This window comes from Dipteris shenzhenensis, chromosome 1 (assembly GCF_047967505.1).
Source record: "Dipteris shenzhenensis isolate YYH24624 ecotype China chromosome 1, Dip_SZ_1.0, whole genome shotgun sequence".
In the NCBI taxonomy this organism is placed as follows: domain Eukaryota; kingdom Viridiplantae; phylum Streptophyta; class Polypodiopsida; order Gleicheniales; family Dipteridaceae; genus Dipteris; species Dipteris shenzhenensis.
The window spans coordinates 39,355,817-39,374,119 of record NC_141596.1 but is presented as its reverse complement, the minus strand read 5'-3'; the positions used below and the strand labels follow the sequence as shown (position 1 = coordinate 39,374,119).

The 18,303-nt window shown below is 42.5% G+C and overlaps 1 protein-coding gene across 3 annotated transcripts; it reads left to right on the top strand.

The window, feature by feature from the left end:
- Nucleotides 1–7,998: 7,998 nt before the first annotated feature.
- On the top strand, nucleotides 7,999–11,553 carry LOC147905811 (pentatricopeptide repeat-containing protein At1g06140, mitochondrial-like). 3 transcript variants are annotated; one of them, XM_087374788.1, is made up of 3 exons: nucleotides 7,999–8,479; nucleotides 8,573–8,628; nucleotides 8,721–11,553. In XM_087374788.1, exons 1-3 carry the CDS (start codon nucleotides 8,233–8,235, stop codon nucleotides 10,902–10,904), a joined length of 2,487 nt encoding a protein of 828 aa, XP_087230914.1. In that variant the 5' UTR covers nucleotides 7,999–8,232; the 3' UTR covers nucleotides 10,905–11,553. The 3 variants fall into 3 exon arrangements, with proteins under 3 accessions (XP_087230914.1, XP_087230906.1, XP_087230922.1); XM_087374780.1 differs by having other exon boundaries at nucleotides 8,564–8,628; XM_087374796.1 differs by having other exon boundaries at nucleotides 8,435–8,479; nucleotides 8,568–11,553.
- Nucleotides 11,554–18,303: the final 6,750 nt, after the last annotated feature.

The window sequence follows — 18,303 nt, the reverse complement described above, 5'->3', positions numbered from 1 at the left end:
GCATTATCATGCTCCTCTTAAGTCACATATTTGATTTGAGTGGGGCTTCTAATGGATTCTCATCAGACTATGTCTTTGTTATGCCATGTTTGAACATTTGGAGTTGTGCATGATATTTTTTCTTGCTTCTCTACATTGAAGTTCCTTTAAAATCCATTTCATTGAGGGCTTTTCTTGGAAGTATTTGAGCCCAATAAGGTTGTGGCACCATCTGGATCTTTATTTTTCTGAGTCATCAATTCGAGAGGAGTCTGATAATACACCATATAAACCCATAAAATGAGGACTATGGCTGAATAGGTTTATAGAAGAGGGATACTAGGAAAGGCTTCTAAGCTAGAACTGAAAGAAAAGAAAAATAAAGAAAAGAGGATGAGTAGAAGTTAGATAGTTAATGGTGATGTTAGTAAAGGAATGTGAAAAAAGCTTTGAGGGTCACAAGAAACTCATCCAAACCCATATTGGTGTAACTACCTTCACCCTGGAGTTGAAGGCATCCTTGAGAGCTGCTTGTGGAGAACCACTCATCATTCCAGGTGTGAACTCAAATTCAAGACGATGAATTAGGCATAAGTCAATGCCCTGTTATGTTTTGGCTCTCCCGATGGGATTTGTTGTTGATGCTGATTGGTGTATTGACTTTCCATAGTGTTTGTAGCTTATCTTCTCGACCAAGGAGCCCTTGGGCTAATGTAGTTGTGATTTATTGAGTTTGCCATGTTGATGACTGGATGAGGATTGACCGCCTATTTTCACCTAGTACTTCCACATGTGAGCAGAGAGGTAGGACTTCCACATGTTATAACTTTATTGCTCTTTATGGACACACCTAGACTAGCACTTGGAACTGAGTTCCTATTCACCTAAATGGCCTCAATACCTATGAGTACATAAGAAGGTGAGTGTAGTGACATATTGACCAATTGTGACCCATACCTAGCAAGAACATCATTTTGTAGACCACCATAGGAATATGAATTATGTAGCTATTCGGGAGCTCATGTGAGTCTGATAATCACTTCAAAGGAGAGTCACTAAGACATCATTGGAGATCTTTGTCAGTGAGCAGTTGTCATCCCGTTGGCAGCAACGTTGCTTGAAGTTCTTTGAGATCCTTGATTACAATAGCAGGTTCTTATGGAGCTACCCCCTTTTTAGGAGCAGGTTCTTGTGGATCTACTGTTGGCATGTTTCTTATTGTTAGTGTTGCACCATTAAACATTGCGATCTCCCACATGTACCACTTCTATGATACTCATTCATAATAAAGTGATATATGTTCTATGTATCAAATGTGAGTAGGATCATAATGACATAGAGATCTTTTTCTTTTGTTGAGCCCAAGTTTCATATGAGAAAGTTTTTAGGGATGAAGATAATTTGTTGTTCACATTGGAGGGTTCTTGTGGGACTTCCATTGTGATGGGCATTACTAGTGTGGTCGGTTCTTGTGTAGCTAACCTGATGATAGATGCCAAATTTCTCAATAAGGAAGGTTCTTGTGTTGCTCCCAACATGGAATCAACTTTTGTCTTGGTAGGTTCTTGGGTTATTGTCTCTTTTTTCAAGACACGTTCTTGTGTAACTACTAATTGCCTTGAAGATGATGCAATAAATTAACATGCCTTTTGATAGACTTACAGTCGAGCAGGTTCTTGTGTTACTATCCCCCTTTTTTATGCAGGTTCTTGTGTAACTACTCGAGAGAAGGTAGATGAATTCATTTGGGTATGATCCTCCTGCATTGGTGCTTTTCCCTTACCCTTGCAAGCAGGTTCTCGCTGTTGTTAGCATCTTTGCAGAGTAGGTTCTTGTGTGACTACTACTAGTGCATCTCCAATCGTTGATGTTTTTGTCTTGCTAGAGTTGGGGCTCTGCTCTTGCTTTTGTGATGGTGTACATTTAGGCTTAGAGCAAGCATGCATGGGATGTTGATTGCCTTGGCAAGGCTTCGTTACCCATATATAAGAGTTGCCAAGGTAATATCCTTGGGCCTCGAGTGGTCTCGCGGGAACCCATTGGTAATGTACCTTCCTTCTTGGATGGCATCTTCTTTTTTGATGTTGAGGTTTGTTGTTTACATGAGGGGGTGACTGGCGATGGTGAGGCTTGATGTTCAGAGGAGGGGGTGGCTTCATATGTTGAGGTTTCTTTGGAATCAAATATGATTCACCCTCAAAGTATCCTTGAGCCTTCAATAGATCCTTTTAGACCCATATTTGCTTGGTTGCTCTTCTTATTTGTTTTTGTTGGTGAGGTCCTTGCCGAGGTTGAGAAGTGGAAGTGGATGTTGATGTTGATACTTGAATGTTGGGCCAGTTGGTGTTACTTAGCACATCTTGTTGGGTTGACTCATCACCAAATAATCCTTCGTAAGTGTCTTGGATCCAACTTTTACCAAGAATGGCGGCTTCCATTAAGGTACCTGTGCAAGACACAAAAAACTTGCAAGGCACAATGTGAAAGGAGTTGTAAAACCTTGCAAGGCACAATGTAATTGTCCAAGGAAGCATTCAACATTAAAGAACCAATAACCTTGATAGAGGTACCCTCTATGGATTGAATTTCAGAATCACATACTTCAAGGTGTACTTGGCCAACAATTTGATTAGGTAGTACTGCTCTTATGTCGTGAAAAGGTGTAATGGATTTAAGTTGTTCATCATCAAGGTGCATCGTCTGAGTGCCCTCAGCAGTTGGTAGATTTGTTGTCGCTAGTGTATGCATCCAATTAAGTGAGTCCTCTAGTTTTTATAAAGGAGCACACCAAGGTTCATCAAGCCTCTTCTCATTGTCCTCTTTCTCATATTTTTTAACTAGCTTTATCGGCACAGATCTATTGATGGTATCCGATTCAATTGCAAATAGATTTTCAGACCTAGTGTGAGCCTTCCATGTTTGGAGATCAATCCTCACAACTTGCTAATCTTTCCTTAGATAAATATTATTGGAGCACCAATCATGGATCAATCTTGCCATACGCAAGAAAAGTCTGTCTAGTATATTCTCATACCCAGGGTTGTTTTGGAAATCCATTATAGCAAGGCACACCTGATATGTGAGATCAAAGGTTTTGATTTTGATGTCCTTTAGTACTCCTATGGGATGATCCATGCCTCCATCAGCTAATTTAACTACCAAGGAAGTACTCTCTCGGTCGAGACTTCCCCACTTTTCCCAACATTGTTTCGTGATTGCCATAGCTTTTTGATCATGGAAGGAGATGGGTAACATTGCATTCATGTCATCACTCTCAAAGTATTGGCCCAATTTTTTGATTGGCACCCTTGGAAGCTCTTGAGCTTGATTGCGAGATTCAAGATTCTCGGGATTTGTGGATTAGGGTGTCACTATTTACCCATTCATCCAATCCGAGAGGTCTCTCCATAGAGTAGGATTACCTCATAATAGTGTCGTGATAGGCATCTTGATCTCAGTGGACAGGAATGAGGCTAACCTTGCGATGTCTCAAGGACCCAGTATTAGGTTCCCTACCTATTGATTTCACTCTTCTAAGCCATATAAGGACATGATTTCAACATTCTCCAGATTTGTGGATTGGCATCCATCCTAGAGGTCTCTCACAGCAGGATTTCCCCATAACAGTGTCGCGATGGGCATCTTGATCTCAGTGGACAGGAATGAGGCTAACCTTGCGATGTCTTGAGGATTAGTGTGATAGGTTCCCTGCCTATTGATTTCAACTCTTCTAAGCCATATAAGGACATTTTGTCATCCTCCTCTAGTTTTTGCAAGGCAGGGTCTTCTTCAAACATCCGTTGCATTAGGGTGGATCCCTCTGTTGAAGGGCATGAAACACCTTCTTCATTTACTCTTTCAGGTATTTGCAAGGCTTTTGAGACTCAAGTGTTTATCTCATGTCTTGGATAAATTATATCAGCAGCAATCTTGCTTGCCTTGAGCCTCTAGTCACATTCCTCTTAACACTTGTGTATCAATTTATCCGCAGCAGTGAGACCTTTTTTCCCCACCCATGGGTTGGGATATTTACTATGACCCTTAGGTGTTGTGGCTTGGCCATGGGTTAAAGTCGTTATCGTTCCTTCATTCACCTCATGCAGGTGGTTGTTGCTAGTACTATTTGAGACAGTATCACTAGAGAAAAGTGATGTTACTAGGGAGGTTGTATCTTCATTTGACCCATCTTGGATGATGACCTTATTTTTTCCCTTCCCAATCTTTGTTGCACCCTTGGTGCTTACTTGTGCTGATTCAGTTGCCTCTCTAGGCTATGATATGCTACCTTATCCCTTTACTTGTTTGCGAAGCTCTTTAGTAAGGGCTTTAGGTTGTAACCTCGTGATTACATTCAAGGATACTGATGATACTTGGCCTCTCTCAATGCTTAACAAGTTAAGGCCTATAGACTTAGATGGCCTTCTCATCGAGCAATCCTTAAAAAGATGGTCCACACTACACACAGTGCACAATGGCGGTGGTGTATTAGACGCTGGTGCACATGTGGTTGGCTGATTAGATTCCCCCTTATATGGACACTCATTGACTGAGTGTGGCCCTTGACACGTATGGCATTGAATGGGTGGTGTCTTGTCCAGGTTGTTCATATATCCCATTTTTTGAGGAATCAATGATGTCTGATAGACTGGAATGCATTGGCCATCATGTATAATGTAGTGACTTATAATGCTAGACTGATTTGCATTGTCACCATTTTGGGCATAGTTATTTCCACTAAAGGTAGGTTTGGGGTCTCCCCAATCACTAGGAAGCTCTTCCACCAATACTTGATTCAAGGGAGTAATTCGTGGTGGTGGTGGTTGAGTTCCCAGTACTGGCGGGGGTAATGGAATATTTTGAGCCCTAAATTGCCCTTGATTGGCTAATGTGGCTCCTTGTATTGCCAATTGTGCTTGATTGAATGGATTGGATGGTACAAGAAATGGAAGATGTGGTCTTTGTTGATACATGGGTTGAGGAATCACCCTAGGATAATGACATTGAGATGTGTCATGATTTGCCCAATGAACACAATGGGCACAGTAGAGTGCTAGCTTGGCTGTAAGATGAGAACATTCCTTAGTGAGATGATTTCCATTGCAAACCCCACACCAATGTTATCTCTTTGTGGAAATAAATGGGGGTTTCTAGGAGCATCTTTTGGTGCTTCTATCTTCCATGGTTGGCTCAACTTGTTTAATAGATCTGTGGCCAACTCTTCTATGTTGAGCACCTTGGGCGCCATGCTTGCATCCTTAGTTGCTTCTGAGATTAAAGCCTGTTCTATTTGGGACATATCAGAGGAACCTAAGGATTTATCCTTTTGGGGCTTCTCCCTCATGTTATCCCCTAAGCGTATTGCTGCTTATTGCATAGCTCAAATGATGTGAGATTCATAGCAAACAGATGATCATGCAGCTTCGCATCTTGTAGCCCTATGACAAAGCGTGGTAGAAGCTGCACATCTCTCATCCTGTCATGGGGTTCACATCGTGACAAAATGATCTCGAGGCCCATATATATTGTGGAAATACATCTACTAAGGACTCACCTTCAAGTTTAGGGTCCATGGCTACTTGGCCATGATGTAACAATGGCATGTCAAGTAGGATATCTATGCCATCGTCAGTGAAGCAACTCACTAGGCTCACTTATGAGCCAATAGCTCAACTACTAATGCTACATTGGATAAAAATGTTCATGCGCATCACGCTTAATGGCATTAATAACATGAGAGGGAGGCATTTTTCAATCATTCTCAAGATAACCCTAGGCATCTTTACATGAAATGCAAATGAGTTATCATGCTGCATGCATTAATGTAAAAGTTTGAAGATTATTAATTTTCAATGCAACAAATGATTCTTTCAATGCACGCAAAGCTAGTTAATTGGGAGCACTCGGGGCAAACCCCACAATGAAAGATTTATGCAATGTGTCCCAATTTAATTTCTCCTCAGGGTTTAAGGCTCTAAACCATTGTCCAGCCTTGCCATCAAGACTCAAGCTAAAAGCATTGACCTTGTCTAGATTCCTGATATCACCAAAGGTCTCACAGATTTGTTCAAATCTCTCAACATGGGAAACTGGGTCTCCTTCTCCTACAAACTTCGTGATTAGCTTGGAGATTGTGATAGGCTTGCTCCTTGAGGGGTTGGTATCCCTTCCTTAGTGGTGGAGCATTGGACCCCTTCCTAGTGCTTGCACTAGGATTCTCATAGCTTCGTTCGTAAAGACCATTTGCAATACAGGAGGAGGTTGTGGAATGGTGGGCCCTATCCCATACATTGGTGGTCTTGATGAAGGGTTCCATGGATTTGATGGCACGCGGCTCGGATGGGAGGATCCGGGCCCACTAGTAGGCATTTGCATTGTGACTTGGGTCAGGTTGGGCCTAACAGGTTGGACTGGAGGTCCTCTAGGGAGTGGTATGTTTCGTGCAGGCATATCCCTATAAGGGGCACTTGTTGGGTAGGAAATATCTCCCATGTTTTGTTGCCAAGGAGGCATCAAAGGGGCTTTTGAGGTGGAGGGTCTTAATTGTGGGCCTTCAAGGACTCCTCTGCCCCCTTTTCTCTAGTATTTGGAGCCCTTGTGAGAATGTAGGTCCAACTCCATCCCCATAGGATTGTCTATCATCAAAGAATTGGCACGACGGGGGTTGATTGCCATTAGGTATCGTGGGGCTTGGTTCCCTGAGTATTGCTTCTGACATCAGTGGTTGGGCCATCACTTAAGGCATTATCGTTGCCCTAGTTTGCCCAGTGAATGGGTTCACCATTTCTGCGGGTGGGTCAGTCAGACCAAACCTTCCTAGCATGTCTACAAATGAGACTCATATTCGAGATGTTGTGGAAGGAGTAGGTGACTGAGGACATACTGAACTAGAGTTTGGAGCTACAAATGCTCTAAGGTTGGGATTTTCACCCATCTCTCCGTCAAAGCTCATTGAATCTTCAGAGCTGGACAACTCAGTCCGTGCATTGAGTGGGCACCAAGTATTAGGGATCCTGACTGTTGTGAAACTTGGCATGTAGCTAGATAGAATGTTGTTTGAGGCACTATCTTTGTGCTTTAGGTTAGCTCCTAGGATTCTTCCTGATCTCAAGTGCATGTGTTAGTTTGTGCAGTTGATGCCCCAATTCTAGGTTGAGTTTGCCTCGACGCGGGGTCAAGGGGCGGCATCAAATTTCATCATTTCTTAATGCTCGGGGTCCCAATTTTCATGTGCTTTTTCTTGATTTTTGTGTTCCCAGAGCTATGCTATGGACATGGGGATAGAGGTATGGCGACGACCCGTGGGGATAGAGCTATGGTGATGACCCGTGGGGATAGCAAGTTGGCGGGATAGAGTTAAGGCAATGGCCAGTGGGATAGAGTTAAAGCAACGAGTCAACACATGTTTGACCGATGGGATAGAGCTATGGCGAAAAATCCTTCGTTTTGGAAGGCGGTTTCATCTCTTGTCTCAAGCATGACACGTGGATGGCCTCACCATGCAAGAAAGGGTGTCCCATTGAGCACCACATGGCACCCTTCTCTTTAAGGAGTATAAGGAAGAGATAGAGAAGATAGAGACGAGATGCTGCCTGCCTTAAACAAGTTGAACCGTGAAGGGATTCACAATAAGTGGCCCAGAAAAAGGGGGAGCAAAATAGAAACAAGAGAGAAAGGGGGAAGAAAGAGTGGAGCCTCAAAGAATCACAAAAAAGCTAGAAATATTTAAACAAGGTGAATGATAATAAATCATTCATAAGGCTTGCAGGAGATCCAAATAGCAAGAAAAAACCGTGATTAAAAAAAAATAAAAAAGGCCATTTTCGCTTCTAAATCGCCTTCGCCTTCACTTAGGCCGCCCTGTGTGGGAGGCCAAAAACCACTGCATTTTAGCTTCTTATCTTAAGGGAGGCCAAAAATGAAAGAATAGGGGAGCTATGCTTGGCTAGGAAGAATGCCAACGCCCATGGCAATCACCAGCAAAGGTGGAAGAACTCTGATTTCATCCTCAAAACAGTTTGAACTTTGAGCCCGGTGGAGAGGGAAAATTCCCATCTCGGCACCTGCAACGCTACAGTCTACACTATTAGATTTGCAGGAACCATCTGAGTTTTTGGCTGCGATAGATCATAGCAATCGCCGGAACGACCTATTAAAGGCCCACGATTTGCTCCCTTGTTTCCAATCCCAAATTCACCATCAAATCTTTCTCCTCCGCCCATTGATATCTTTGCCCTCTTCGCTATCGCGAAGTTGATGATGAACTCTCTTACAGCAGCAGGAGGAGGAGGAGGAGGAGAAGGCAGGGATCTTTGTCATGCATCCCATTCAACCTCAACGAAACTATGCAGCCCTATTTTGGTGCGTACGCCGCGTGCTTTTCGTTGCGGAGATCCACACGCCGACTGGTTGGCAGCTCATCTGCGCAGGCTATCAAGTCCTAGCTTTCAGATGGCTTCCTCCAAGGACAGTCGAGCGGTCGCGGCAGAATGCTCGCATGCGGGTATGCAACGATTGAAATTTGAGAAACGTCATTAATATATTTTCTACTGGCAAGCAGTTCTGAAACGGTTTTCATTGTGGTTAGGTAGCTCAGGCACAGGGTGCTACTTCACGGATGACTCCCCGTTTTGTGACAACCTAAAGGGCAAAGTAAGTGTGCGACGAGTGTGAACTGAATAATTTGCACAGGTAGAGCTGTACATTGGCTAGTCTGACGGGTCTGTTGCGAATGTTAACGATAGACAAATCCAAGATCTTCAGATTTCAAGCTTACGATGACCAAGGAGTCGCGACGCATAGACGTCTCGTACAATCCGGGTTGGGATAAAGACATGCTCCAGAAAAAGGCCAAAGCATCCACTGGTCAGGTCCAAGCCCATGGCTTGGTCGAGGACTGTGGCAAGGCCCGGTCTGGAGTACAGGTGAATATTTTCAAGGCACAAGAACTGCGAGAGAAGACTGGCTGGGGATCTATCAGCTTAGAGGAGGCACTCACGTCTATGGAACGGATGCCCCAGCTGCCTTCAGTTGAGAACCTTATATGCATCTTGCATAAGTGCAAAACCAAAAAAAATTTAGCGTGTACAAAGCGCTTGTATGCCTACGTTCGCAAAAGGGGGCTGGAAGATCACAGATTTCTTGGGAACTACCTCGTCCCAATGCTTGTCCAACTTGGAAGCTTGTGTGATGCTCAGCGGGTTTTTAATAAGTTGGTTGATCGGAACGTGTATTCTTGGACTTCTCTTATCATGGGTTATATTGAATGTGGGGAATCACAGCATGCCCTCAACCTTTACCAGAAAATGCAAGAGGATTCTGTAGGTCCTAGCAGTTATACTTTCGTGGCCCTATTGAAGGCTTGTGGTAGGCTGAAAGATGCAGAAAGAGGCCGAGAAATACACACAGAGATTGCCAGAAAAGGATTAGAGACGGGTCTTTTTGTTGGCAGCACCTTGGTGGACATGTATGCCAAATGTGGCTTGCTTGCAAAAGCACAGGAAACTTTTGACAAGTTGCCAGTGCGAAATGAGGTTTCGTGGAATGCATTAATGGCAGGATATGCTGATCACGGACTTGATGAAGAAGCGCTGGATCTTTTTAAACAGATGAAACTAGAAGGTCTCTCTCCAAGTGGTGTCACCTTTGTTTGTGGCTTGAAAGCTTGTGGCAGCATAGGAGCCATAGACAAGGGCCAAAAATTACAGGTGGAGATTGCCGGGAAGGGACTCGAAACAGATGTTTTTGTTGGCAGCACCTTGGTGGATATGTATGTCAAATGTGGTTCGATTGCAAAAGCACGGGAAGCATTTGACAAGCTGCCAGTTCGAAACCAGGTCTCATGGACTGCACTCATTGCAGGATATGCTGAGCATGGGCTTGGTGACGAAGCACTGAGCTGTTTCGAACAGATGCAACTAGAAGGTCTCTCTCCAGACGCTACCACATTTGTTTGCAGCTTGAAAGCTTGTGGCAGCATTGGAGCCATATACAAGGGCCAAGAAATACATGTGGAGATCGTGAGAAAGGGGCTCGAAAGAGATCTTTTAATTGGTAGTGCCTTGGTGGATATGTATGCCAAATGTGGCTTGCTTGTGAAAGCACGTGAAGAGTTTGACAAGCTGCTGATTCGAAATGAGGTCTCGTGGACTGCACTGATTGCAGGATACGCTGAGCATGGGCTTGATGAGGAAGCTCTAAACTGTTTTGGACAGATGCAGCTGGAGGGGTTCTCTCCAGATGCTGTTACATTTGTTTGCAGCTTGAAAGCTTGTGGCATTATGGGAGCTATAGACAAGGGCAGAGAAATACACGCTGAAATAGTGAACAAGGGGTTGGAAAGAGATATTTTTATTGGCAGCACCTTGGTGGATATGTATGCCAAATGTGGCTCGCTTGCAAAAGCACAGGAAGTGTTTGACAAGATGCCAATCCGAAATGAGGTCTCATGGAATGCATTAATCACAGGATATGCCCAGCTAGGAGAAAGTGAAACTGTTTTCCATATGCTTGAGAGAATGAGAGCAGAAGGAGTAAAGCCAGGTGGGGTTACTTTCTCTATCGTTATTACTGTATGCAGTCACACGGGTCTAGTGGATCAGGGCCAGAAGTATTTTGAAACCATGAGCAAAGACTACGGCATCATTCCAACTATCGAGCATCACACTGGCATGGTTGATCTCCTTGGCCGCGCAGGCCAATTAGACCAGGCAGTAGTGATGCTGAAGAATATGCCTTTTCATCCTAATCTTGTGGTCTGGCATATGGTGTTGGGTTCTTGTCGAAAGTGGGGTAATGTGGAGCTTGGAAGACTGGCCTTTGAACATGCTGTGCAATTGGATGAAAAGGATGCTGCAACATATGTCTTGATGTCTAACATCTATGCAGATGCTCATATGCAGGAGGAAGAGAACAAGGTCAAGGAATGAAGGTGAAGAAGAAGCATGTGACAAATTCGAAGTGACATTGATGGGATTGTGAATTCATATTGGTCGGTGATACAGGATATTCACAAAGCAAAGATAAACATACAAAGGGTATCCCCAAATTTGCGTTGGTTGTCATGAGGCATACCAATTGATGCCTTTCCATCCTAATCTTGTGGTGTTGCAGATGGTGTTTGGTTCTTGTGGAAAGTCGGGCAAGGTGGACCTTGGAAGACTGGCCTTTGAACATTCAGTGCATTTGGATGAAAAGGATGCTGCAACCCACGTCTTGATGTGTAACATCTATGCAGATGCTCACATGCTGCTAGCAGGAAGAGGACAAGGTCAAGGAATACAAGGTCGAGGAATGAGGGTAAAAGAACAAGCATGGATGAACCAGGGACAAATTTGAAGTGACTTTGATGGGATTGTGTGTTACATTTTGGTTGGTAGTACAGGATATTCAGAAAGCAAAAACAAACATACAAAGGGTATGCCCCAAATTTGCATTGGATGTCACAAGGCATACCAATTGGTGCAAAGAAAGATGGGTTATGTGGGCACATTTTGTGCCCCAATACACCCCAAGGGAACACCTATACACTTGTATTATTAAGTACTACCATCTCGCTAGTGTATCTATAATAGCCAGTGTCACCCCTATTTGAAAAGTTCTTTGCTAGAATGATGGATAGTATGGTGGGGTGTATTCAGAGGAGGATGAAATGAGTCAAATCATGGTTTATGTTATAGCAAGTTGTCTTTCCGTGTCACATAAAGTATTCTGAATCTTAAGCTTTCAGAAATGAATCTGCAATTTCTATGAATGTGGACCTCAAAATGTTCTGTGAGGTTTTCAAACTATAGCTCACCAATTTTTATTTGTATGCGGTGCATGTTACTAGAGTTTGGTTTGCACATTTGCCTTTTGGAACGTTGTACGAAATCAAATTTGTGCTACTAGATCATCACTAAAGTGAACCATGAAAAATATTTGATAATGACAACATGAACATATGAGAAATAACCCCACTAAGACAAGTTCAGCACCCCGCAACATCCAATCAATCAATAATATATTGTACCTTCCAAAAAGACAATGCTAGCATGAGAAATGGTGTTAAAATCAGGTAATTGCACTAGAGGTTAGGGAGCTTGATAAGGATCCCACTTTTTCAAGTCACCAAACACAATTAAAAAACACATTCAGCTCTCCTACTATTGGTGAAATAGGTTGAGCTTTCTAGAGATTAGCATTGTAAGTAACATTGGACCGCAAGATTGTGCTTAATGTTGAATTTGAGAATGGCGTGTAGGGATTAACCCGAGATTGTGATTAATGTTGAATTTGAGCATGGCCTATAGCAATTAACCCGAGATCGTGATTAATGTTGAATTTGAGCATTGCTTGCATGGACCTAAATGATGTTTCTTCCAATGTTCACACACACACTTTTTTTTTTCCGTGAAACTAAGAACATTATATTATGAAACAACCATTTTACAACAGGGTAGGGCTTTAGAAAAGAGCCAATGCCCTATCCATTAGAAATAGTAAAAGAGAAGCTCAATGCAAGAGACATCCAAATCCTCCTCATGCAAGGCATCATATAAGCCTTCTTTGAGCCAATTTCACTCCCATTGGAAAAATACCAACAATGCATCTCCAGAAAAAGAGTCTCTGCTTTAATGGCATTTTCAGCTTCCATATTAATTTCAAGTTTGCTTTCCACCAAGATAAAGACTTATTCAGATGCCAAAGAGAATTGGCATGATGAGTAATCCATGGAGGAGGTAAAATCAATCTATAAGCCTGTATGGAAGTCAGTAAATGCAAAGGTTGAGAGGATAAGCTCGGACTTGAAGACTGAAGATGCCAATCTTGAAGCCAGTCTCTTACTGCTAATGGTGGAATCGGAATAAGAGGGAGTAAGAGATCTGCAATAACTTTCCATATGGGTCTATGATGCATCCCAAGATTGTATTGTTGACAAGCTGCCGAAAAAGAGAGAATATGCCCATGAATATCCACCACATCATCAATGAACCGAATGCCCAACTTCATGAGATTGTGAGCCCTGATTGGTTGCTGTACAGCAAGAGGAGAGTAAAAAACAGCACTCCAGTGAAGGCTTTCCAGTTGAAGAGATGAAGCTATAGAAGAAGGATGGGGAGACCATTTGATGTAAGAGAGCACCTGCTTCCAATCCCGAATCAAGGCAGTAGAAAATGGACAGCCAAGTATTTTGCCTTAAAACTTGCCAAGTACTACTTCCCATGGATCAGTGAGTTAATGCCCATAAGCATTTGAGCGCATCTGGCCACACATAACTGCCAACCTAATAGACCATGGTTGCTCTTGCTAAAAAAACGTCCTGAGCATAGTGAGCTTTTTTGCCAACACCTGAAATTTGATTTTTAGAATATTCAAACCTCCATGCATCTTTGGAGAGCAAAGCAGGTCCATTTTGAGTAACCTCAAAGCTTTTTTATGGAGCTTAGTTTTCCAAAAAATCTCCATGGCTTGAGACATAAAAGAAGAGAGATCTCGAGATGACCAATGTAGTAAAGCCAAGTAAAACTGGACAGAAGCCAAAACAATGGACTGGACAATTCGAACATGCAAAGGCCAAGTGCAGATCTTCCAATATTCTAAGTTGTCCTGAATTTTGTTGAATACCCAAGACATTTGCTGCTTATTGTGCTGATTTTCTAGCCAATTGGATAACCCAAATGCCTTACTATGTGCTCAGGATGAATAATCTGACTTGGCCAAAGAAGAGCATGCCAATCACAAAGCTTGAGAGGCAAGAGTTTTGATTTCTAAAAATTAATATTTAGACCAACTGCCAAACCAAAATCACAAAGGGTATCCATCAATAAGCGAAGCTCCAGAGGACAATTCTTTGGCATGAAGAAATAATCATCTGCATAAGCTTGTGCAATAAAGGGCCATGAGCTAGGAATCTATAGCCCCATAAGCTGTCCAGTATCAACTAGATGATCTATATAAAGAAGCAAAGGATGAGAAGCAATAGCATAGAGCAAAGCACTAAGAGGGCATCCTTGTCGGACTGACCGTCCCAGAGTTCAAGACTCAAACAAACGATTTCCTATAAAGCATTGAGCAATGGAATCAGAGTAAAGCCAATAAATGACATTAACTAGCTTTGGCCCCAAACCAAGTCTGGACATGGTTTGAGAGACATAATCCCACTATACGGTATCAAATGCCTTTGCCACATCCACCTGCATGACCCAAACATCTTGATCTGAATATTTAGCATATTCCCTTGCAGTGAGAGTATTGGAGATATTATCATGTATATGCCTTCTTGGAACAAAACCATATTGCCTGGGATGAAGACCATCATGAAGAATATCCTTTATCCGGTGAACCAACATTTTGGCAATAAGTTTATATATAACAGGCATCAAAGTGATGGGTCTCTAGTCAGCCATAGTCTCACAGAGGAATTTTTTGGGCACAAGCTTGACCAGACCATGCTTCCAAGCAGAAGGAAGATGTTGATGCTACCACGCTACATTAATGAGCTGCAAGATTAGACCCTTCAATTCAGCCCAGAAGGTAACAAAAAATTCAACTGTCAAACCATCCCAGCCAGGGGATTTATGTTTACCCAAATGCTTGAGAGCATCATCAAATTCAATATCTGAAAAAGACATTTCCAGCAATGAAGCTTTTTGCAAAGAAACAATAGGAGAGACAAGATCAAAAAATTTTCTCCAAGCCAATTCAACCTGCGGAGTAGAAGAAGATGACTGAGAAAAGAGAAGCTAAAAATGATCGAGGCATTGTTTTTCAAGCTGAGATAAAGTTTGGGTCCAAGTACCATCTGGTTTTCTGACTCTCATGATAGATTGACTTTGTCTATGTGCATTCAAATTCCCAAAAAAATATTTTGATGAATAGCCCTTATCTAGCAAAGGCTTAGCTCTAGCCCTTGTCTGCCATTTGGAAAGCTTGCGTTTATCATTGGCATCAATGATGGAAGAAGCACACGACAATGAACCCTATTTAGAAGAGGAAAGAGACCTTTGATGGCTAATCTATACCAAGGACTGCTTTTGTGATTTTGCCCATTGGATTTAATGCCTGATATGCCATGTACCACCTTCCATAATCCTTAATGACATTTTGAATGCGATGGACAAAAGAGTTCGAAGAAAAGTCAATGTCCTCCCAAGCATGTGATAACAATGGCCTATAAGCCATTTGAATCATTTGCTGGAAATTTTCATGAGAAAGATATAATTGATTGACATGCAAGTGTTTGACTGGAGAGAGCTGCATATCATCTAGAGGCATACCAAATGAAAAGTTCAGCCAAAGAGGAGTGTGATCAGCCAATTGTTGAGAATAGTCTGCCCACATTTGACACGTATAATCATCATATTGCTAAGCATGAATAAGATACAATCTGTCAAGCCTGGCTCAATACTCTGTATTATGATAATATGTAAAGCCCAAAACTGAAGGGTAAGTTGCTATCCATAAATCTACAGCATGAAGTGATGTAATCAAATCTTCCCATTGCTGAATTTCAGAGGGCAGCATATGAGATTTATGAGTAGTATTGTCCTTCCAGTGAGGAGAATTATTGAAATCACCACAATGTATAGCATTAGTGGACCAGGGATATTGCTTTATGGAATCCCACATTTGAGCTCTACAAGTTGAAGTTTGAGAGGCATACAAGGAACCAATTTCAAAAATTTATCCATTGATCATGCATTGGATAATCATCCATCTGCCAGAAAGATCATTATATGCTACATAGGGCACAAAGTGGAATACCCTTCTTGACTACATTGACCCATGCCTTTGAGATTGGGCTATCAGAAGAGGTAGATGGTTGACCACGAGAAGGAGAAGAAGCATCCCAATTACGGGATTGCAGAGGTCTATGTTTTGAGAGGTACTGTCTTCTTGGCACGCTGCCATCTCTCATGAGAAGATGAATTATTTTCCACTTGCTTGCCCTTTCCTTTATCCTTACTTTGAGCTGAAATGGCCAGACTCCCTATATGAACTAAAGGCTTTGCCCCTTTGGCTTCTGTCTTTTCCACATATGTCTTCTGACCTCCTTTATTAGATGGCTGAGGAATGGCAGCTGGAGGAGGATGAAGGATAGAGGGGCACTCAAAACCTAAGTGTCCAAACTTGTGACAAGAAAAACAAGCTCCAACAAAAATCCCCCATTTCAAAGTGAAATATTTCTTTCCCAGATTAACACCCTTAATCTCCACAACAATAGGAGGGGTTGGTCTATCAGTATCCCACAAGATGCAAAAGCGATTTTTATTACCTATGGGACGAGGGGGACAGATTACTTGTCCCAATGTCATAGCTAAGTCAGGAAGCTCCATCCTTATGTAATCTGGGAAATCAACCACTGCAACCCATTCAGGGCAATGGTGCTTAATGAGATTCTGATAGTCCTTATTAGGAGACCAAGGCACGACATGCACCATCTGACGGCCAAAAAATCAAGCATATTTTGTTTTGTCAAGGCATCCAAGAAATGAACTTCATAGAATCTTCGAGAGGCAAAATAAACTCCTTCCACATAGCAGCCACCTAATAGGGAATTAACCCACTGTCCCACATCATTTGCCAAAGGGAGTTTCCCAGGGAAAAAGATGATGACTGCAGTCTGGGAGAGCTTCTTTGGAGGATGCACAAGAGAAGGTAACTTCATTTTGTAATTGAGTTTCGGAGCAGGCATCATCCATTTCTCTTCTACTTTGCTGAAATTCCTCATTCAGCATATCAAAGACATAGGAAGCATCTTCAGACGAAGGGGCTAGGGGGGTCAGAGTCTCCCTTAACTGTCTTTTGGGTTTTGGAGAGAAAGCCCTCTTTGCAAATGCTTATTTGGTTCTGCCATGTTGAAGTAAAAATGAAGATAGTCGGTATAGAGAAAAGAGTCTACGTTGAAAAAGTACAGTCGCGGATCAGAAGCGATAAAATCAAGGGAGATAGTGAGCCGAGATAGATTATACAGTTGGGGCAATATATTCATAATCGGGGCAGATAGTGAGCCGAGATGGATTATACAGAGACGGGACTTGAACCAAGCAAAAGGAACCAGTAAGAGTCGGACGGGGAAGAAATAAAAAAAGGGGGGGCGATGTTAGAGCGACTGAGCTGGATCAATTTAATCAGAGCAGCGAGGAGACGGTAGTTGATGAGCTTATTCACACCATTACTATGGGCAGCCGAAACTTGGATGGTGGGAGGGCACATGAACCTTCAAAAATCCATAGCTCGTCGAGGGAGCTCCTCCTCCTCTCTCTCTCTCTCTACCTCTCTCTCTCCCCCCCCCTCTCTCTCTCTCTCACACACACACACACACACACACACCCATTTCTCTTACTTACTTGAACTCATTATCTGTGCACACACTTGCTCACCTTCACTTACCCCCCCACACACTAGTTAAGAGAACGTGTAAGATGATGTCCATGCAATCAACACACACTTTCATTTTCACATTTACTTGCTCCACCCCCCAAACCCCCCCACCCTCTTTTTCCCCCCCTATTCACTCACTAATTTTATGGTGGCAAAACTTTCTCCCCCCCTCAATAGTTAGTGTTGTAAAATATTTTCCCTACCTCAATAGTTAGTGTTGTAAATTTTCTCCCCCCCTCAATAGTTAGTGTTGTAAAATATTTTCCCTACCTTATTTTTTAGCTTACTTTAATTTTTTCTTAACCTTATTAAACCATGCTACCGCAAGCAAGTTTGATTAAAAAAACACACACACACACAGAGTCATGTACACACTCACACACGTGTCCCCCCTAAATCTTAATTAAAGAGTGAAAGTCTATATTATCTTTTTAGAGTTACCCCAAACCCCCCTAGTCTTCAATTATTTTTTATTTCCACACACACAAACACACGCACATAGACACACACGTTTTCTTATACTTTTACAAACACAAACACATACACTACCCTGATTTCATACTTGCTTGCACTCACGATGTTTACACACGTCGTCCCCTACTACTGGCCCCCTCGGCCCCCCCGTCACCAAAAATTCATTTACAATTTCTAACATTTTAATAATTGTTGCTAAATCTCACTTACTTTTTAATAATTGTTGCTAAATTCTCACTTCATAATAGTACTACCCCCGGCCTTGTCCCCCTCTTTTTTTAATTCTTTATTTTATCATTCTTTATTGCATCGATTCCTTTTCTCTCTCTAACCAAAACTGATCTCTCCCTAACCTAACTTTTTCAATTTTTTGCTCTCTCTCCCTAACATAGCATTGCCCTCCCCTTACCTTACCCTCCCTGTAACCAATCCTCCCCATACCCACTGCCCCATGTTCTCCCTTTCACCTTCTCGCCCTTGCTTGGGAGC